Here is a 21,152-nt window from a genome sequence, read left to right as displayed (position 1 = left end):
GTATCGACACACGCTTGGCGTCACCCTGCCGCTGTCTTGCCCTATTCCGCCACTCCTCAGTTTGGCCGCGCTGGCCTGGCTGGTGGCCTCCCGGCGCCTCGACTCGAGGCTTTCCCCTGTGACGTACTACCGGGCGCATCTGTGGCATTGGGCCACGCACATCCACGGTAAAAGGTTCCTTTGTGTGTCTCCCGCCACTCTGTTCTGCCGCATTATCCTGGCCTTCATGGTGTGTCGTGCTTTGTGGCTCCACATTAAGGAAGAAAGAACAAGGAAAGAACGCGCAAACAAGGTAAAAAATCCAGCGGGACCGCGCGCCTTCCGTGATTAATCTATCGCTGACAGACCGCTTTATCCTTCATTTTATTTCTGTTCATATGCCATGTATCCTGCCCGTTTACACGGGGGCATTTGGCTCTTCTTGCTGTCTATAACTTGGGCTGGTGCTCTCTGCGATTTACAATTTGACGGCTCCTAGCTTTCGGTGTTTACTGCTGTTTCTCTCTGAGCTGCTTTCATCTGGCTCAAGTATTCTTTCCCCGTTCTACTGGCTTTTTTAGTGAAGGCAGTTTTGCCCACAATATCAGGCATCACGGTGAGTAGAGCTACTACCTCTGGCCTAGTCTGGAAACCTAGAACTGGCCATCAATGCGCCTCTTTCTGCTGTCTGTTTGCCTAGTAACCCTTACGTCTATCGACATACCTTTGGCACCCGTTTGACACAATGGGCGAAGAGTCATCGTGGTTGCCGCCCGCGTTGAAAACTCTTCAGACTCAACAACGTAGCTGCCTGGCCAGGCCCCGATGCCCCCACCAGCTGTTTCCCAATCTGAGCGTGGTTGCCCTTCAGGCAGTCCAAATCGTGCCGAATCTCTGGGTACTAACCTTTCTTGCGATACTTCTGCCTAGAATCGACCTTGACCGCTGGTCTTGCATTGGTGGCCCACCTGCCGCTCTAAACAACGTGCAGTGCGGACTTTTCTTCTTTGATCTTGTTTGCTTTTTCATATAAATCTCACACGTACACGCACACAGGCCGCACAAGCTTTTCTCTTGTGTTCTCTTCTTCTCATCTTTTCTTTTTCACTTGCAAAGCATTCATCTGCTCTTTGCCATCGCCTCTTTCCTAGATAGCCACAACTATCTTCTTAAGTCTCTGGCGCTTCTGCATCGCCAGACTTTATTCTTTCTCCCTTTCTCTCTACCACAACACAAATGCAGAATGTCACAAATACCACCGCCACCATTATTACCAGAGCCGGCCCCAACACTGGCTACACAACCACAAAATGCCGTGGTTATCGGCATGGGTTGTAGGATGCCGGGAAGTGCGACTTCCCCCAGCCGGCTATGGGAAATGCTGTGCCGCAAAGAATCCGGCTGGAGCCCTATCGACCGGTTCAATGCGCGGGGGTTTTACCACCCCGACTCAAAGCGACAGGGCGCTGTAGGTTTTGCCCGTGCTTTTTCCTGTGTTGATGTTGACTTAAAGTTGGCGTCTTGTTGCTATACCTTGCTTAATTGAATCCTTTGGCTGACTGGCAGCTGTCATGGCGTCTAGATCCCTGTAAAAGGCGCGCACTTTCTCGGCTCGGATCCTGCGAGCTTTGACGCTTCAGTATGTTATCCCTTGAAGGTCCCACAACACCAGTTGAAAGTCTCAAAATTTAACACCAGAACAGTTCTTCTCTGTCCCGGCTGCCGCCGCACGGTCCATGGACCCTCAGCAAAGATTGCTGCTGGAGGTGACATACGAGGCCCTTGAGAGTGGTAAGAGAATGCAGATTTTAGGACAATGTAGCTTGAACAGAAACTAAATTAAACAGCCGGACTCACTCTCGAAGAAGTCAAGGGTTCCATGACCTCAGTGTTCATTGCTTCGTTTGTCAAAGGTAAATGCCGGTCTATTCCGAAGCTATGTCTCCCAAGACCAAAACCCTAACACCAGGACAGACTACGAGGCAGTGTCACTGCGCGATATCGACAGCCAGCCTGATCTGGCTGCCACTGGAAACGGTACAGCAATCCTCTCAAACAGGATCTCGTACTTTTTCGACCTCAAGGGTCCAAGTGTCACGATCGATACGGCTTGCAGTGGCAGTTTAGTGGCTATCGATCTCGCGATTCAGTCGCTCAAATCCGGCTCTTCGGACATGGTGAGTCATTTTGTTTTGGAAGAAATCTCTTCCGTTAAATATATCTCTGTCTGCTAACCCCCCGCAGGCCATAGTCGGTGGTGTTAACATGATGTTGATACCCGATACCATGATCCCCATGTCTTCCATGGGTTTCCTGAGCTCGGACGGAAAGTGTTACACTTTCGATTCCCGAGCCAGTGGATACGGACGCGGCGAGGGTGCAGGCATCGTCGTTTTGAAGCGGCTGAATGATGCCATTGCACACAACGACCCGATTCGGGCAGAGGTCGTTGGTCATGGCACCAACCAAGATGGCCGGACATCAGGTATGCTTTACACACCACCAATAATCATGCCACAGACTTTAAAAACTAACATCTCTTTTTAGGCATCACTTTGCCAAACGCCGCGTCCCAGGAGATGAACATCCGGGACGTCTATACTCGGAGTAATCTTTCCTATTCTGACACCGCCTACGTAGAGTGTCACGGTACCGGCACCATCGTCGGTGATGCCACGGAAATGTATGCAGTTTCCGCTGGCATCCGATCGAAGCAGTCCCCAGGACAAGGGCCCCTAATAATCGGGTCCCTGAAAACCAACATCGGCCACTTAGAGGGTGCTGCCGGTGTTGCCGGCTTTATCAAGTCTGTTCTGGCTGTTGAAAGAGGGCAAATCCCCCCTATAATCAACTTCGAAAATCCCCGCAAAGATATCAGTGCGGAGGACTTAGGACTCAAGATCCCCCTTGAGGTCATGGAGTGGCCCCAAGGTTACCGCAGACGCCAGGCGAGTATCAACTCGTTTGGCTTTGGAGGCACCAATGCACATGTCGTGGTTGCAGATGCGGTACATCTCAATCATAATGACCATAGTGCTGGTCCTTTTTCTCTCTGTCCTGCCCTTGCACAGGAACGCTCGCAGCCCTTTGTCTTCTCCGCTCACGGCGCATCTAGCCTCAAAAAGATGCTTGCCCAGCTCCTGAATCATATTGAAGGAGCACCCAACGTTGCCGATTCCTACTTCCAGAATTTGGCTTACACCCTTGGCTGCCGCCGCTCACGCTTCGATACGCGTGTTGCCGTTGCGGCTTCGTCTCTTCAGCATCTACAGGCCCAACTCCGCGAAGTCAGTGACACTGCCTTCGTGAAATCAAGCTCACTGGCTCCCAGAGTTGTGTTTGTCTTTGCTGGCCAGGGTGGTGTTTGGGCTCAAATGGGCCAAAATCTGATTTCATTCCAGGTTTACCGTGAGAGCGTTGCTGCCGCAAATTCGTTCATCAAGAGAACGTATCAGTGGTCCTACGATATCGAGGACTTGCTGGCGCAATCTGCGGAGGAGGGTAGTCAGATTGCCGATGTTGACATTGCGCAGCTGGTGACCACAGTGGTCCAGGTTGCCTGTGTTGACCTTCTCACGTCGTTTGGTGTCAAAGCTGAGTGTGTAATTGGCCACTCTTCCGGTGAGATTGCCGCTGCATATGCAGCAAGAAAAATCACCCGCCAATCTGCGTGGTCGTGCGCGTTTCTGCGTGGTCTTTGGGTCCACCTTCTCCTAGTGAGAGACCCAGATGTCGAAGGTGGCATGATCTCCGCCGGTCTTAGTGCGGGAGATGCCAGTGCCTTGCTTGAAGAGCTCCAGCTAGATCGGAGCCGGGTTGTTGTTGCCTGTGTCAACAGCCCACGGTCAGTTACCATTTCTGGCCGCAGCTCTGAGATGGCTGTCGTTGCGAAGGAACTCGCAGCACGCAAAATATTTCATCGCGTGCTGCAGATTCCCTGCGGTTACCACTCTCCCGACATGGGAAGAATTGAGGTGGATTATGTCCAAAGTCTATACATCCACCCTCAAAATGAGGATTCTTTTTCGGCGGCTGGGGTTGCTTCTGCCCCTATCATGTACTCATCGCTTCTTGGTCGTGCTCTTGACAAGAAGCCTCTGAGTAATCAATACTGGGGTATGAATCTCACCCGCCAGGTGCAGTTCCAAGCTGGTTTAGAAGCAATGGTGTCATCGTTTACCGAGCCTTCCTCTACCAACCGACCAACTATTTTTATTGAAGTTGGAACTGGCGGTGGAATGCGGACTCCGGTGTTGGACAGCATCGCTGGGCACTTTTCTGGGAAAAGAAGCCAGCCGAAATACCTGTCGCTGCTCAATATGAGGCAGCCATCGGAGTTGGCTGTCATTCAGCGGCTTGGTGAGATGTGGACATACGGTATTGACATGGACATGTCAAAGATGGTTTTGCGGTCTCCTACCGTTCCTCTAGGTCAACTCTCTTGCTTGGTTGACCTACCATCATACCCGTGGAATCACGAGACAACATACTGGTCTCAGTCCCGTCTCACCACGGCTCACCTCACCCGCACTTGGCCCCGTCGGGATTTGATTGGATCCCGCAGCATGGATTCTACGCCTTTTGAATCGAAGTGGCGTGGATTCCATCGCCTTGCCGAAAATCCCTGGATAAAAGATCACAAGGTCCAGGGTACAATCCTTTACCCCGCAGCTGGAATGATCGCAATGGTGATTGAAGCAGCCTCTGAGTTAGCTGCCGAAAAGTCTGGCGCTTTTGTCGCCTTTGAAATTATGGACTTTGTGATTCACCAGGCGATGGTAGTCCCCGCAGATGCTCAAGGTCTTGAGAGCACTCTGTCGCTGAAGCTTGATCATGCTTCACAGACCCCATCCTATGCCTTCGACATATACTCCCAGACCTTCTTTGGCGCCCCTCAGCGCAACGCCTCGGGCACTCTCGCCCTAATCTCCGCCAGCCCAGAACATGATCTCTTGCTGGCCAAGCAAAACGCTCGCCTTCTCGAGTGCTATTCGATCTGCAAACAAGACAGTAGCACTATCGAGCTGTATGAGACTTTAGAGTCAATTGGCTTACAGTATGGCCCTACCTTCCGCAACATCACCCAAATAAGTCGGAAGGGCAGCTGCGCCTACGCCACTCTAAAAGTCCCTGACACGAGAGCCACAATGCCACATGCTTTTGAGTTTGAGCATATCATTCACCCCGCGACATTGGACAGTATGCTTCACGCTCTGTTCAGTCCCGAAAGCCAGCCCATGGTACCTATCGGTATCGAGAAGATTGTTGTTTCGGCATCTCTTCGTGGCGGCAATGCCGGGTCACACTTTTATGGATTTGGTCATTTGACTAGCCATGGTATGCGTGAGTCTAGAGGAGACGTGGTTATGACTCTCAGTGTGGCTGATCCGCCACAGGTCGTTCTCAGTGGCATCAGACTCGCCGCTCTACAGCTCCCGGAAGGATGGTTGGCGCCCCATAGAAACTTGGCCAGCGAAATCGTGTGGAAGGAAGATATTTCTACCTCCAAATATTCCTCCTCTCTCCACTCCCTCCACGATGTTCTTGAATCCATGGTGTTCAAGAAGGCTTCTGTATCCGCTCTGCAGATTGGATGGTCTGTGACCACGAGCCCCGATGTCCTTCTGCAGCTTTCCGCAGTTTGCCGGCGTCTGAAGCTGACAGTCCAAAGCCACATGTCGCAGCCTGTTGATGAAGAGTTTCTCCAGCATAGCAATATTTCGCACAAGATCGTTGATATGTTTGATGGTGAGTCTACCCTTGCCTCAAACTACGATCTGATTTTCGTTCATGACCACGATGGTCTTGACATTGCTGCCTTGCAATCTCATCTTTCGTCTCATAGTGTGATGCTGCTTGCTGGGTCTCTTGACGACATCAAAGCATCTTTGGAAATAGAGCAACCTGCTGTTGATTTTTCTCGGGCCACTGCTGTTTCGTGCTTTGGAGATGCCTTTACCATGCTTAGAACATCTCAGGACGCTGCCACTATGAGCAAGCCAGTCGCCATACTTATTCCACAGGACCGCCCCCACGACGTTGTTACCATGGCCACCAACATCCGTTCTCTCCTCGTTGACCAAGATATCACAGTCAAGTCTATTGTGATGCCAATGGAGGATCCACTCGATATTGCAGGCCACCAGGTCATTTCTCTGTGCCACTTAGCTCGTGACCTTTCAAGATGGGAAAGCTCGGACGATATTTCAGAAATCCGGAATCTCAAAAGACATTCTGCCGGTATTTTCTTCGTCACACAGCCTGTGCTTGGGAACTGCATGTTCGGTGCCCAAGTTACCGGATTGGTCAGAACGCTGATCTCCGAAGGTTCGCTTATCCCTCTTGGTGTTCTCAAGCTGTCCGGAGAGGCAAAATTGGCCGATATATGTGTGTCCTCGTCTGTAAGAGACGCGGTGATACAAGTCTTTGGTTCTGCTAGATCTGGAGATGTAGAGTTTGAAGAGCGGGACACGGTGTTGTTTGTTCCCCGGCTCCAGCTTCGACGAGACGTCAATGCTATAATTGACCCCTCTCTAGTAGAGTCTACCAAAGCTAGATTTTACAGCGCCGACCCTTTAGAGCAGACAATGCTAAAGTGCCGCAAGATGACAGGTGAAGCCGATAGTCTTCACTGGGTGCAGGCCCCCCTGGCATTCCCCGGCCCAGGCGAAGTCATCTTCCGACGGTCTGCAACGCTTGTCTCTTCTGGCGATGTCATGCAGCTAAAAAGCCGGGCTTCTTCTCTGTCTTTCCCATCTCTTGGATGTGACTTCTTTGGTTTCGCTCCGTCGCTCTCGTCGACTTCCAAGTCTGGATTCGAGAATGGCTCTGCTGTCGTTGGTCTGATGCTCCCCCAGCCACTTTCATCTCACGTTCTAACAAACCCACTCCTGGTGCGACCTCTCCCCAAACAGTTTGGCTACTTTAGCCTATCAGCTTATATTTCTGCTATAGCTGCACTGGTCGACTCGCGCCCGCTAATGGACGCTCTTGAATCATTTGATGCTCGATCTTTCCTGTGTGGTCACAGACCAGCAGTTGGTAAGAGAGTATTGGTTGTGGGCGCAGCATCGGTTCATGGACAAGCATGTGTTCAAGTGGCTTCTGCTTTTGGTTATAACGTCTTTTGCCTCGTTGAATCTTCGGATAAAGCCGACATGGTGATACAAGCCGGTGTTCCCTGGGAGTGTGTTGCAGCATCAGAGTCTGGGCTGGAACGATCTTCGTTCAAGCAACGTTTCGACGTCGCCTTCATCTCCCCAGGATACCAATGTCCAGCTTCCATCAAATGTAAGTGAACGCTTTCTTGACTACCCCTAGGCATAATACTAACCTTTTTATTCAGGCCGCCATCTCTTCCAAGTTATCGATTACGATTCCAGCAGCCCTACTTTTTCTAAACCCCGCGGTGCTATCTACTACGAATGGGACATTAAACAACTCCTTAAGGAAGAAGTCATTTTATTATCGCAAGTAATTGACATCATCCAAGTTCTTTCGTGTTCTGGTCAGTTAGCACTCAGCTACCCCGGCCCCATACACGCAGTGTCCTCAGTGACAGACGCTATCCGCCTTCGTGAAGTTCATCCAAACCACGGCATGGTCGTTGCATCTTTTGAGCCTGATCACAATGTCACTTTGACACCGAAGATTGAGATGCCTACTCTGCCAACTCGACTTGTCAAGGATAGCTTTTATATCGTCGCGGGATCGCCTAGGGGTTTGGCGGGCAGCATCGGTCGAATGCTCGTGCAAAACGGTGCCAAGAAGTTGGCCTTCCTATCTCGCTCCGCGGGGACTTCAGTCGAAGATAAGAAACTCGTCATGGAGTTGGAGGCCCTCGGCGCCGTGGTACAACTTCTGGCTGTGGATCTGACCAATATCGGGCATGTGGTAACGGTGGCTTCAACTCTGATGCAACTCGGTGGTGGTGTCAAGGGTGTCATCCAGTGTGCAGGTGTCCTACAAGTAAGAATCCCTTGATCTTTTTTCTCCTTATTATCAGCCTAAACTAACGATATGCTTCACCATAGGACTGTGTCTTCGATTCAATGACACAAGAGCAGTGGGATACTGTCATGAAGCCCAAAGTCCAAGGCACAAAGAACTTGGTTGCAGCCTTTACGCCAGCCAATACACCATTGAAATCGCTCCCGTGGTTCGTCTTTCTCTCCAGCGCTGCCGGTGTGATTGGCAACCGTGGTCAAGCCAACTATGCCGCCGCCAATACGTGGCAAGATGCCTTTGCATCAGCGCTGCGTACCCATGGCATATGTGCCACATCACTAGGCTTTGGTCCTATCATGGGTCCAGGCATGATTTCACGCAATCCGGCTGTTATGGAAGCCCTCAAAGCAAGTGGATTCTTTGGAATCCGCCACGCTGACTTTCTACGGTGTGTTGGTATGGCTGTGGCAGCAGGTATGAGACTTCCAGCACACATGGCCTTTGGACTCGGAACGGGTGGCTTGCAGCGTCAGATGAAAACCGCAGACCCTTACTGGCTTAACACGGCCATCTACAACCACCTTGCACTAGTTGATATTCCGGCAAACAACGAGGACGACACAGACGACAAGGCAGAAGAGACATCAAAAAAGCCACGACTAAACCTTACGAGCGTGGAGAGCGTGCAACAGGCTATCGCCGACGCACTCGCCGAGCGACTAGAAATGGCCCCTGGCAGCATTGACGTTGAGCGGTCCATGTTGGCCTACGGCCTGGACTCGTTCAGCGGGTTTTGGCTGCGCAAATGGGTAAAAGACAACACAGGCGTGGAGATTCTGGTGTTTGAAATTATCGGAGACGTGACACTGGCGGCGCTAGCGCAAAACGTGGTGAGAAGATGGCAGAGCCTTCAAGCGGCATCATCTCGGTGATTGATATTTATGGCGAGGACATACTACATACGGCGGCGGGTACTTATTGACATTTAAAAGAGGCTGAATAGAAGAAAGCCTGGGATTTGTTTGTGATAGTTAGAGAGAGGGTTTAGATTTCAGAGGCGGCTATTTACGGAGGGATACTATAAGTCGGGGCTAAGATGCCTAGAGGACCAACAGAACCGGGTTGCATTGGTGTTTTTTATAGTTGCTAGTTCTTTGTCGTTTTATTAGATTCGTGGGTTTGTTTTCTTTTCTGTAACTAACTATTTAGCGATGGTGTTTTCGGAGTTTGTCTTTTTCTTTCTTCTTCTGTACCAATGGAGCGATTTGATTTGATTTGACTTCATTGAACGTGACCAAGTTACACGCCTAATTGCGTCCACAACCCGAGCATTCCCATAATTTATTTGCTCTCGCACGGCAGCAAGAAGCTCCCCTCATACTTCTTCTGGTTCAAGAATTTCATATTCGCCATCCTGCGCTCTAATCAGCAAACTCGCCTCATCATCGGAATCTTGACGCGGACCGTCATCGACAGTAATAACGGGAGCAGTGTTTTCACGTCGAAAGACCTGCGTTATGACGAGGTGCTGGTTTGTCCATGAAGAAGTCATTCGATGCCGTTTAAGAATGTCAAAGAACAAAACCCTACCCCCAATCAGCTCAAAACAGTTCAGAATATGTGTGCAAATCAAGAACCGACGGTGAAGAAAATATCAACAACCGCGGGTCCAAGTCGCAGGGTTGGTGTGGTGATCAATGATGAGATCGTTGCTAAGTTTGTCATCCACGGGCTTATCCCACTCACTCTTGAACTCTTTGCGCCAGTGAGCAATTCCCATGCGGGAATCTCTTGACAGCATCGCGTTCATTCGTTTCACGGTGTCGGGGATTGAGCGGGAAACGAGAACCCAATCAACCTGGTCGATTCGGGGCCGTTTGAATTTGTGGAGATAGTCGTGCTTGACCCGCCGCTAATGAGACTCCACGATCATCGTTATCTTTAAAACGGGAATCTCCTCTGCCTTCACTGAACGCGCCCATAGTACCCATTGAGCAGATTCGTACCAATTCACAAAGAGATGGGAGAAGAGTTTGTTGCGCTGAGGCCGCAGCCTCATTGGACCTGGGGTTCTTTTATATGAATGACTAAGCAATGTGCATGTGATGACTAAGCCAGAAAACATAAAAGGGAACAAAAGATTTGGAGACACGGGGAATCGAACCCCGGACCTGATCCAAGCTTTTTGGAGGCAACAGCTTCAAACATGCTAAGGATCCGTCATACCACTAGACCATGTCCCCTGTTGATGGTAACTAACAGCTTAGCTGTATATATATAGCCCATGTCGTACCCTAACCCTAACGCGTCCGTCGCATTGCTGCGCAATAACAGTAGGTAGACCTATATTTCAACACTTCCCCAGAACTCACCATCCAGTCCCATTCCCAGCATCACCACAAACTCAACACGTTTAGTTTTTCCCAAGGGCTTTATCAATCCATCGGCCACCATATCTTTTGTTCCAATGTGTCTCACGTTGATCTTATCCTATTTCAACAGATTCCATAGGCTGTGGTGATGTGTGTGAATCGATGATCTATTCTCCTCCCTCTGTTCTAGGTTTTGGGCGTCCTCCTGGTGTCCCTTATATACTCCTCGTATGTCCAGTCATGTGCGCACTCATTTATGTAAGGAGGCACTCTTTTTCTGACATGATGTACGTCGATATGTTTGACACGGCCCAGCCCGCCCTAGCCTGGGCCAGTGCGACCGCGCCCTCATTGTCACATCTCAGCTCGGTTATGATGTCAGGGGATGTCGTGGTGATGACTCCTTTCCATAAGTTTCTCAAGCCGTAGCCATCCCACATGTCCCGAATCAGCCTTGTCAGGTGCAGTGACTCCTTTGCGCAGTGGGACAGCGCTGTGTACTCCGCCTCGGTAGTTGAGGTGCTGACGGACTTCTGTAGTTGACTCTTCCAGCTCAGACACCCCCCAAAGAGTTTGAACACGTAGGCCAGTGTTGATGCTCGCTGCTCTTCTTTAGAGGCAAAGTTGGCATCGGAATATTCCATGAGAGCATCGCTTGATCTGAAGCAAATAGAGTATCGCTTCGTGCTTCTCAGATACCGGATGAGATGGTGAAGAGCCTTTTCATGTCTCACCTCTGAGTCGATCAGGTGTTGACATAGCTTGTTTACAGCGTATGCTATGTCCGGTCGAGTTTGCTGCGCAAGGTATTGGAGGCAGCCCACAAAGTGCTGGTAACGGTCGATGTCTGCCTGTGGTTCATGCTGTATGCGTGGTGATAGCAGTTCGGCCTCATTAGCCACCGGCGCTGTTGTCGTGCGCTTTCGATCAGAGACAAAACCAATTTCGTGTACGACCTCATTGACGTGATGCTCTGGTGAGAGCCATAGCCGTCGGTTGGCTCAGTCCCGGGTGACTTTGACCCCCAGAATAACTTTCACTGGGCCCAGATCTTTGATGCCGAATCGCTCCTTCATCTTGGACTTAAACCATTCAATCTGGGAGCGGTTTTTGGAGGCACACGGCATATCATCCACATATAACAGAATGTAGATGCCTCTTTCTTGATGGCGGAACTGGCACGGATCTGTCTCGATGCACGAAAAGCCCAATGCTATCAGGTACTGCGAGAGTGTCTCGTACCAATCGCGAGCTGCCTGCTTGAGGCCATACAGACTCTTTTTCAGCTTCAAGACGTGGCCTTTGGGAACATTGGTGAGACCTTTGGGGATCTGTAGATATATGTCCTCTTTGAGTTCTGACTCGGTGAACGCGTTGTTGACATCAATTTGGTCACAGTTAAGGTCGAGAGTTGCAACCATCGCTATAAACAATCGCAAGGACACTGAGCTGGCGGTCGCAGCGTATGTGTGTGTGTGACGTCCACGCCATATTACTGAGCAAAGCCTCTAACAGTGAGGCGGCTTTTCAGTTTCTTCAGTGTTCCGTCCAGGTTGTGTCTCGTGGCAAATACCCACTTGGTCATCAGCAGATTCATGCCCTTCTCGAATGGTATTGCCTCTCAGGTTCCGTTAGCAATAATAGCCGTGAGTTCTGCATTGGCCGATTGAGACCACATCTCCCCCTAATCTGGGTCGTCCATGACTTCTCTGTACGTCTTCGGAATCGGAACGTACTCTAACGGCCCTGGTTGGTCGGTTCCGGCAAGCATGACTCGGGCCTTCTTCGTGATTTGTTTCGCTCTGGTCGATTCTTCTTGCATGTGACGCTTGCCCTCATAGTTCCTTGCTTGCTCTTGCATCCTCAAGGCCGTCTCTGTTGACATGACTACCCCTTCAATGCCCTCCTCATCGTTCGTAGTCAGATCTTCTGGTGTCGCGTCTTGTGGTCTCCGCATCGGGATAAGCTGTATTCCGGTGTCTGGATCTATCTCCGCGGGCAGATCGACTGGTTCATCACATGTCGGCATCTCCATCTCTAAGTCCTCATCACGGGGCTGGGTGGCAAAGGAGACATCCATCACATCGGCTTCTTGAGGACGCACAGTCTCTGGGGTTGTTTCAACTTCATCGTCAGGGTCAATCATCGATCGGTCGTCAGCCTGGGTTGGCATCTGCGTTCCCGTTGTCTTCGTCGTGTGGCCGGCTCCCCCGGCTCCCATGACCTTTCTAGGACGACCGACTGGTCTCCTATTCGGGCGGTTGTTGTATATTATGGGGATGCCTGTGGGGATATTAAGATCAATCCCTGCTGCCCCGCCGGGCATCTCGTCATACCAGTCAACAATCGTTGCGGGGATCACCTTCTGAAGATCCGGGGCCCAGAAGCGCCACATCTTGGTCGTATCTTTGCAGTGGCCGACGAAAATAGCCTTTCGCCCTGTGTCCATGTGGCTGTCTTTCCGAGTTCGAGCAGGCAAGGACTCAGCGCTGATGTATGTGTAGGCTTCGCAGCCCCATGGGTGCAAGTGCTCGATGGTTGGATTCGTACCGCAAAAGACTTGGCACCTACTCTTCCCCGTCTCCATGTCGCAACTCTTCATGTTGAGCAACTCACAGGTTGCTTCCATAGCAAGAAGCCAAAAGCAGGTAGGAAGCCGAGAGGACTCCAGGAGCGCTCGGCTACCCTCTTCTAGGCTGCAGTGAAATCGCTCAACCTTGCCGTTTTGCCAGGAACTGTAAGGGACTGTCAGCTGTTTAACGACACCGTCGGTCTTCTGCCATTGCGTGGATAACTGGACCAGTTCCGGGGCGTTGTCCGTTCTCACCGCTCCCAGTCTCTGGCCGCATCGTTGCTCAGCCTCTGCTCGCCAATCACGCAACACTTGCGGTGCTCCGTTTCGCGTGCGTAGTCCGAAAACCCAACACATGTTTGAGTACGCGTCCACTATCACGAGGGAATAGACCGATTTATCAAGTGCCGGTGAGCCAAACTTTCCCGCAACATCGACGTATATCAGTTCCAACACTCGGGAGGGTTTGTTAGTAGTCTGCTTAGGCATCTTCTTCGTCATTTTCGTCTGTGAACACGCCCTGCACTTCGTAACCGCCGCAGGAGGATGGACACCAGCAAGCCCGCAAGCCTTTTTAATGGAGCCGGCGGCCAGGTGGGCGAACTTTCCGTGCGAAAAGCCGTGGTCGTGAGGGGCGACTTCCTCAATCTCGTACGTATGTTCCTCTGAGTCATCTGTATCTGGGGAATTGCTGGTCATCTTCTCCCCTTCTTCTTCTACTTCTGCCCTGGTCGTGTAAGCCTTCGTGGCGTCTGGTCGTGCCGTCATTGTGACTTTTGGAGGTTGCACAACGCAAAGATCGTTCTTCCGCTCAGCCTGCAGGACAGTCTGTCCCAAGTCGTCTTGGAATGTGAATTTATTCGCATCCACCTTGCCGGTCAATCCCTGGTCGCATAGCTTGGACACCGACAACAGATCATCTTGGAGTTTTGGTACGTGTAAAGCCTCCTTGGCAAGCAACTTATTTTTCTTGCTATCTACTACCTCTATCTCTCCCAGCCCCACTCTCTCAGCCTCACTGGTTGCGGTCAGGACCGTTCCTCCCTGCGCCTGGTAGGTCTCCTGTCGAAAGTTTGTTGACGTCTTGCCCATGTGATGTGTGGCACCGCTATCAACGATCATGGGGCTGGGGAACGACTCACTGGACCGTTGCTGAAGTTCGTTGAACTGGGGGAGAAGCGGGCAGTCGGCTCGCATATGGCCCAGCTGCCGGCAGAGGTAGCAGATCATTCTGCGTCGTTGATTCCCGTTTCTAGACCTCGGGACTGGCGAACTGGCCCTGTTGGCCCTCGGCACCATCGTGAGGTCGCTTCTCTCCTCGGCTTGTATCATCTTTCCTACGATGAGCGAAGTGTCGTTCCCGAACCTCATCCCGAAACGTAGTTCGTCCCTGAGCGGGAACGGGAGGACCGGTTCTAGCCTCTCCGGCAGGTCGTGGTCTCTGGCGAACATGTGCCCTTCCTTCTTGTCGAACTCGAGCAGCAGATTCCGGTGCCTCTTCAGCTGTGTCCAGGTCTCGCTGATGTTCCCGGTGTAAACGGGAAAGCTGATGGCCTGGATGGCCTCGCGCTCCTGTTAATGCATGAATTGAACAGAGTATTTCCGGAGAGTTTCAAACGCTGCCTTCGGATCTTGGCACCAATTGACCGTGCTGGCGAGTTCTCCGTTAAGACCCGTCAACATAATTCGCGTGGTCTTTATGCTCTCAGCTTCAGATGGTAAGTAGTCGTACTCCTCTTGGAAGACAACAAGTATAAGGCCTTCCGCGGTCAGGACCTTCACCAGTTCCTGCTGCCATTCAAGCCAGTTAGAACCGGTGAGGTGTAAGAATATACCGGTGGCGTGACGCGATTTTCAGTTCCCGAATGCCAGTACCGGAGTCCGCCTTCCTCTAGGATGGTGCCAACAAGTTCCTTTATCGCCGTGGTTGTGGTGGAAGTCTCAGACGAGGGGGAACCGAACTCAACAGGAAGAGAATTCATTGGAAAGGTTTTCTTGACATGGAAGACCCGATCTTGTTTCTAAAGCTCGCGTTGGCTAATGATGCGTTAGCAGGTGTTATAGGAATATTCCCATAACTGTGAATCGTTCACAGAAATGATGAGTGTGTTGCGTCGCCAGACAGTTGTCACCATTCAAGATCTCGCTGCCCAAGTCCTACGGCAACTATGCGACTTTGAAATTTCACCAGGTGAAACACTGGGTGAGCTGCTGGACCGCTATGACGATCTGATGGCCAGAGCTCAGGTAACAGGTCTTGATCTTGAGGAAAGAAGCAAGATCGCCTACGTGATGTCGGCTGTCGGAAAGCATTACGAGAGCCTGGAAACTCTCATCCGACCCATCAAGGACTACGACGACGCGTACAGCACTCTTCGCGCCGAGGCGAACATGGCGTCCTTCAAGCGTCCTCCTGTTCCCAGACCGACCACAAGGGGCAACAGACCAGCCGGAGCCAAACGACCACGGACGGGATGCTGGAACTGCAATGTCGTAGGGCATCACTCCGCCGTATGCCCTGAGAGAAGAAACGATACCAGGATGAGGGCCAGAGCCAGAGGCAGGAATGATGCGCCCAACAACACTCATGGTGGCAACACCAACACGGCTCGGTCCATGAAACCGAAAACGAAGAAGGTATGAGAAAAATCCAACAACAACCCATCAACAGTCGTCAGAAGCCCTATGCTCCTTCAACATTTCTGTCAACTCGAGGGTTCCAAAAGGAGGGGAGCTTGCGGAGTCCTGTTCCCTTGCGCCGGCTACAAGAGGAGAAAAATTACAAAAGTTGCAGCAACGGTCAAGCCCGCAAAAGGACAAAGCTACGCGTAATCCGCCGGGGACAATCCTCCGTGCCGAGAGCCGGTGACCTTTTAGACTAGACTTCACGCGGTTTGTTGCAAACCAAAAAGACCAGGTAACCAACCCTGGAACCCCGCACGCTTGCCCTCTGGCTGCGCTGGACAGAGAGTCCCCCTGACTTCTACGCCGGTCCCTCAAAAGTCATAGGAGATGCTTGAAGTCTACGCGAACTTGCAATTGCTCACCACCCGGGAGTTGCCTAAAAGATGACATCATCCTACTGCTTCCGTCCGGAATATACAGTCGTATTGCTGCGCAATAACAGCAGGTAGACGTAAATCCATAAATTCAATTCAAACTCCCTTCTTGCAACCTTGCTCATAGAAGAGTGTGGATCACTGGTTCTTCGGGGCTTGGGGACGGTGCACCATCCCCAACACACAGAAACTATGGGTGTGCCAAGCAGAGGACTTTAAATTTCCGTCTGGTAACCAATCTGGTGTCGTGTGATCTTGGTGATTTGTGTAGATGATAAATATAGTCAAGTCAAGCCAAGTCAAGCCTAAAATCTCAAACTTACCTCTTACAACCCTTGGAGGTACCTCTCCGGCCAGCCTAGCCGGAGCACGGAGATGGACAAGGGACCGTTCACGTCTCGACTATGGAGACTGGTGGCAAGAGCAAAAAGGATGCCGCCCACTCGGAACTAGTGTCCCCGCAGAGTCTCCCTTCCATATCTCCTGTTACCATAGCCTCATCAGGATTGAGCTAAGCCATATTCTGACTGCCAGAACCAGAGACGGCGGCTTCGACAAAGTCCATGACCGGTAGGAACACAATCGTCCACGCGGGTGCCGAGCCTGCAACCAGCCAAAAGAACAAGGTCACCGGTGGACGTTCAGGGCAGTACCGAGGCCATGGATCCAAAGATTTGCGGGCAAGCTCCTAAAGACTACGAAGAAAGCAAATTACTGCATTCCGTCTCTCGTTCGTGCAACCCTCAAACATAGCCCGCAGCCTATTTGCTGCCGAGATGATGGGTTTTGTGTAACCATGAAATCCAGTGGAGCAAAAAAGGCAAAACATACAACACTGGGGATTCCCACGTGGTCACCCACCGTAGTACTAGTCCAGCGCTTTGTAGGTTAACTAAGGGAGAGCGGACGGGATCCCGTGCTTTCTACAAGCTATGGTCGTATGTGAAGTGTTGCAACGGTACTACGAAATATTAAGCATTAACACACACTAGGCGGAAAAGATCACAGGCAAAGAAACAGCCCGACTGAGTTCCTCGGACCTTGAGAGCACTCCTCGGCAGATGGTGACATCTAGGATGCAATCTATCGAGGCCGTTGAAGAAGCTTCGCCATCATGAATGGCATTTTCTTGAGTCTATAGTCCTACGAGTAGTTGAGTCTACCAGAATGAGAGAGTATAAGAATGTTGATAAAAGCAACGATCAGAACGGCAGCCAAGGGTTGTCATAAGACAAAAGACAACGGAGTCATGAGGACATGCTCCCAAAAGAGGGAAGACAAAGGCAAAAAAAAGCCAGACCAAATGACAAGATCTGACAGAGTTGTGGCGTAGTTCCAAGAACAAGACATCCTCTGGACCAAAGAACATGCACGGTTAAGGGCAAGAAATCAAACAAAAGACAAGAACTAAGAGAGTTGTGGCCAAGTTCCGAGGTCAAAATAACAGTTGACCCAAGAGCCAGAAGAAGTTAAAGCCAGGACCCACTTTAGACGACATGAACTGAGAAAGGCGAGGCTTGGTTTCTCTCTTCCTTTCTTTCTCTCTCTCTCCCACATATACACACACAAAAAAAAGGTAAGTAGGAATTCTGGTGCAGGCGTTGGCCTGGAAGAATGCGCAATTAAAAATCCTCATAGACAAAAACCATAACTCTACAAATTACATGGTGTTACATGGCGTACCCATCTTTGCCATAGAAATTTGCAAGTGGTATAGTAGCTTCAGGTAGGTACCAACTATAATAATATTAATAATAAAACGAGATCCGGTGGTAGGTATGATGGCTGCCCCCTTTTTCTTCTATTTCACGTGATTCACATGGGGCTTACACGCACCGAATTTTGTCCCGAACTGCTGCCTTCGTCTTGTGCGTTCTTCTGCCTCTTGTATTTGCTACGAACGAGCCTGCATTCTCACTTGACCTATTCTGCGCAAATTTCGCTGGAATATTTCTGCGATAATGTCCGATCAACTAATGACACAGGACGAAGCCGTCTCTGCGCTTCTGGCCTACATATTCTCTGGCGCATTTGGCTCGCCGAAAGGGAAAGGCGTGAGCTATGCACTGATGAAGACAACACCCACTACCTTCTCGTAATCGGCAGCTTTGGAGGACTTTGATGAATCCCCTACTCCCATTACTCGGTATCTAGTCAACACTGACAGACAATCAAAAGAGATATCACCTCCTACACCTATTTGTCTCTCCGAGTCGGAACTTGGCGAAGCGATTTTATCGGCGACAGGTCATCATTTAGACACATCCACTCGATTCACAGACGGGGCGTTAAGCATCTCATACAATATCACAGTCGAGGAAGATCGCCATGTCGCATACATCGTTCAACTTCGCCACCACGGCTCTGTAGCATCCATGGACGCGCTCATGACCTTGATTTCGAGCACAGTTGACTCCCGAACCCTGCCCGTGCCCCCTGTTTATCCCATTCTGGGCGAGCAGGAGCAACAAGTAGCCACATGCATGGGCCGGCAGATCACGCGATTCGTCCCGGGCGTCATGGCGTCGTCGACCCCTTTACCTCGGTGCGCGACTACCTGTGCGCATAAATCAGGTCATCGCTCGTCGCGCTCGAGAAGCAGGAAGACATCGAAGAATACAAAGACCGGTTCCTCCTACGCATCAGGCGCTTTGTCGAAGATGATGGCCTGTAGCACAAAGTTCCCTGTATCGTCGAGGACGTCCCTATCGTCGCCATGCACGCCGATCTAGGCCCGCATAACGTCATCGTGTCGAGTGAGGCGCCACACAGCTAGATACAAGCCGTGATAGACTAGGAGTTTGTTGCCTGTGCGCCGTACTCGTCGCAGCACCGCACCCTGGAGATGCTCTTCCGCGAGTCTGGGGCCAACGGATTTGGACCCGAGTACGAGGGCGCCGGAGAACTGCGCGACGCTTTCTGGGCCGCCATCTCCGAATGGAAGACGTGGAACGAGAGCGAGGCAAGCGAGGTGTTCCTGGAATAGTTCGGGTTCGGCCTCTTCATGAAACCGGAATGGAGGCCGAAGGACTTGCCTGCGGATGAGGCCAGCAGTTGAGCCACTTCACGACCAAGATCAATGATACATATCGAACAAACCCTAGCTCAAAGCCATTTTGTCGCAACCCTAAACAGTGCTACAAGATCCGAGTCAAAAAAAACAATGGAAAAACCATCCAAGTAGAACACAGCTGAAGAGGCAGCTCGAAGCGCATCAGCGCTTGTTTTTTCTCAAGTGCAAAAAAGAGTAAAAGACTGCGGTTATGACAAGGCCTGGAAGTTTATTTAAATTTTTTTCTTGAAGTTTTATATTGGTTGGTCTCTTGGCTTTTTTTTTTGCACAAACACAAGAGAAGGTCTCTATGAACAAACATGAAGAGAGTGTAGCATATATAGAGAGACGCTGAGAAATCTATGCATGGTCCCCTTTTCTTGAGAGCAGCAGATACCCGGGACAGCGGCGGCGGACACAAGAGAAACGACAGAGGGGAAGGAACAGGCAGGGCGCTTTATGACAGGGCAAAGAAGGCGAGGTGTGTGGCAAAATGGAGAGAATCACGAGACAGACGGACAGCAGAGCGGGCTTATACTGGCTGGCTTAAGCCTTGGCGGGGGCAGCCTCGATCTCGTCAGTCTTCTTGTCCTTCTGCGACTGGTGCCACATGGCGATGCGGCCCAGTTGAATGATGGCGACCAGGCCGACGAAGAAGTTCACGGCAGCAAGTCTGCGGAGCGGGTGTTAGCTACATACGAACAGGCGAGACAAGGCAAGACAGCGGCGGTAAAGAGAGCAAAGGAAACGTACAGTATGTTGCGGGGCTTGATGATGAAGCACCAGCGGGTCCAGATGACACCAGTGCACATCAGGGCGAACTGCTGGGTGGCCGAGATGTTCTCAGCGGGGCGGGCAAAGTCTGAGATACCGGCCAGGACGAGAGACCACTGGCGAGGAGAGTTAGTCAGAGGCCTGGCAAAGAAGGGAGCGAGTGCGTGGGAGAATCAATAGCCAGGGGTGTGGTAGGAAGTGAGACGGCGGAGTCTCGTTTGGAACGGGATGCGAATGTCCGAATCTTGGCTCATCGCGGAGATGATATCGGCGGAAGATGGCAGTGAGAACGAACCTTCATGACAGGAGCCCTATTCGGAAACAAAAAGGTTAGCTGGATGGATGTACACATGCTTGAGAAGCGTCTATATGGCCGCTCGGGGCCCGAAGCCCGAAGCCCAGGCGGAGCCCCGCCGGCTCACAAACCGGGCAGCCAGAAAGCAACTAGAATAGACTCACCAGAAATGGACCGTCTTCAGGCCGACGGGGCTGTCCCACATGCGCTTGAACCACGACTGCGCAGGCTGCTCGGCAGCGGTGCTCTGGAAGCGGCGAGCCCCCTGCTGGAAAACCCTCTTAAAAGCCTGCTGGGCTGTGGTGTGCGAGAAGGCGGGCGATGCACGGGCAGCGGCAGAGCGGAAAGCGCCGGTAGCGGGGGCAGGGCGCGCCGAAGCGCGGAAGGCGGTGCGGGCAGCAGCAGCGAAGGACATTGTGAGAGAGTAACGGGCTCTTTTTTTTTTCTTCTCAAAGGTTGTCGTGACAGAGGGACAATCGGTTCGGAATTGTTTTTTGGAGGCGAGGATGGAGGGAGGGAGAGATAAGAAAAGAAGAAAAAAGCGAGACAAAAATAAAATAAAAAAGAATAAAAATTGGCCGAAGGACGGATTTGCTGCGGAGGGGCAAAATAGCCAAGATTTGAGACTCGAGACACAAGTTTTGGCTCACTTGGCTGCGCTTCCTCTCAAAGATAGTCGATGCTTGCTAGGAAACAATTACCGCTGTAAGAATGAGCCGATTCTCGCTCTCAATGAGCGTCTCCTGTCATCTTAAGAGCCTCATATCGCTGTAACGTCTCATCTTCGTTTTGTCATAGACTAACCCTAATACGGCTTGCAAGCCCGTCTCTCCGGTTATGCTAGGGTTTCTGACCCTTGGGCCCGCTATTCAGCCCTGTTCCCCAGGCAGCCAGACCCGGGCTTAGCTTGAGCTTTGCAACTTAGCCAACCTGACTGGAAATCCCGCGATCCCGTTTCCCGGCTCGCCAACTCCGCACTGCCTCAGCCCGCACCGAGTTTTTCCGTATCTCCGCTTTTGCTCAGCATCCCCGCCTTGCTTGACCTACGGCTATCTGTCTCAGCCAGCCTTGCCGCATACTCCCGTCCCCCCACCACCATCAA

The 21,152-nt window shown here is 51.4% G+C and overlaps 6 protein-coding genes across 6 annotated transcripts; 3 read left to right on the top strand and 3 right to left on the bottom strand.

Moving 5' to 3' along the window:
• Positions 1 to 1,222: 1,222 nt before the first annotated feature.
• On the top strand, positions 1,223 to 8,858 carry BROUX77_005015 (uncharacterized protein; the record flags this gene model as incomplete). Its single annotated transcript, XM_073749842.1, has 9 exons — positions 1,223 to 1,447; positions 1,562 to 1,618; positions 1,683 to 1,770; positions 1,827 to 1,892; positions 1,954 to 2,156; positions 2,224 to 2,464; positions 2,527 to 7,269; positions 7,325 to 7,947; positions 8,013 to 8,858. The coding sequence occupies 9 exons, from the start codon at positions 1,223 to 1,225 to the stop codon at positions 8,856 to 8,858; spliced, it is 7,092 nt and encodes a 2,363-aa protein (XP_073605472.1).
• Positions 8,859 to 11,299: 2,441 nt separating this feature from the next.
• Positions 11,300 to 11,719, bottom strand: BROUX77_005014 (uncharacterized protein; the record flags this gene model as incomplete). The annotated part of the gene is made up of 1 exon (XM_073749841.1): positions 11,300 to 11,719. One exon carries the CDS (start codon positions 11,717 to 11,719, stop codon positions 11,300 to 11,302), a length of 420 nt encoding a protein of 139 aa, XP_073605471.1.
• Positions 11,720 to 11,982: 263 nt separating this feature from the next.
• BROUX77_005013 (uncharacterized protein) lies at positions 11,983 to 14,100 on the bottom strand (the record flags this gene model as incomplete). The annotated part of the gene is made up of 1 exon (XM_073749840.1): positions 11,983 to 14,100. One exon carries the CDS (start codon positions 14,098 to 14,100, stop codon positions 11,983 to 11,985), a length of 2,118 nt encoding a protein of 705 aa, XP_073605470.1.
• An 867-nt stretch (positions 14,101 to 14,967) lies between these two features.
• BROUX77_005012 (uncharacterized protein) lies at positions 14,968 to 15,513 on the top strand (the record flags this gene model as incomplete). Its single annotated transcript, XM_073749839.1, has 1 exon — positions 14,968 to 15,513. The coding sequence occupies one exon, from the start codon at positions 14,968 to 14,970 to the stop codon at positions 15,511 to 15,513; it is 546 nt and encodes a 181-aa protein (XP_073605469.1).
• A 3,132-nt stretch (positions 15,514 to 18,645) lies between these two features.
• On the top strand, positions 18,646 to 18,915 carry BROUX77_005011 (uncharacterized protein; the record flags this gene model as incomplete). Its single annotated transcript, XM_073749838.1, has 2 exons — positions 18,646 to 18,672; positions 18,727 to 18,915. 2 exons carry the CDS (start codon positions 18,646 to 18,648, stop codon positions 18,913 to 18,915), a joined length of 216 nt encoding a protein of 71 aa, XP_073605468.1.
• A 612-nt stretch (positions 18,916 to 19,527) lies between these two features.
• BROUX77_005010 (uncharacterized protein) lies at positions 19,528 to 20,465 on the bottom strand (the record flags this gene model as incomplete). Its single annotated transcript, XM_073749837.1, has 4 exons — positions 19,528 to 19,654; positions 19,735 to 19,871; positions 20,051 to 20,066; positions 20,215 to 20,465. The coding sequence occupies 4 exons, from the start codon at positions 20,463 to 20,465 to the stop codon at positions 19,528 to 19,530; spliced, it is 531 nt and encodes a 176-aa protein (XP_073605467.1).
• Positions 20,466 to 21,152: the final 687 nt, after the last annotated feature.

Source organism: Berkeleyomyces rouxiae, assembly GCF_048999995.1.
Source record: "Berkeleyomyces rouxiae strain 22BRR77 chromosome Unknown BrBRR77_ptg000004l, whole genome shotgun sequence".
Lineage (NCBI taxonomy): Eukaryota > Fungi > Ascomycota > Sordariomycetes > Microascales > Ceratocystidaceae > Berkeleyomyces > Berkeleyomyces rouxiae.
This window is presented reverse-complemented; position numbering and strand designations above follow the sequence as displayed.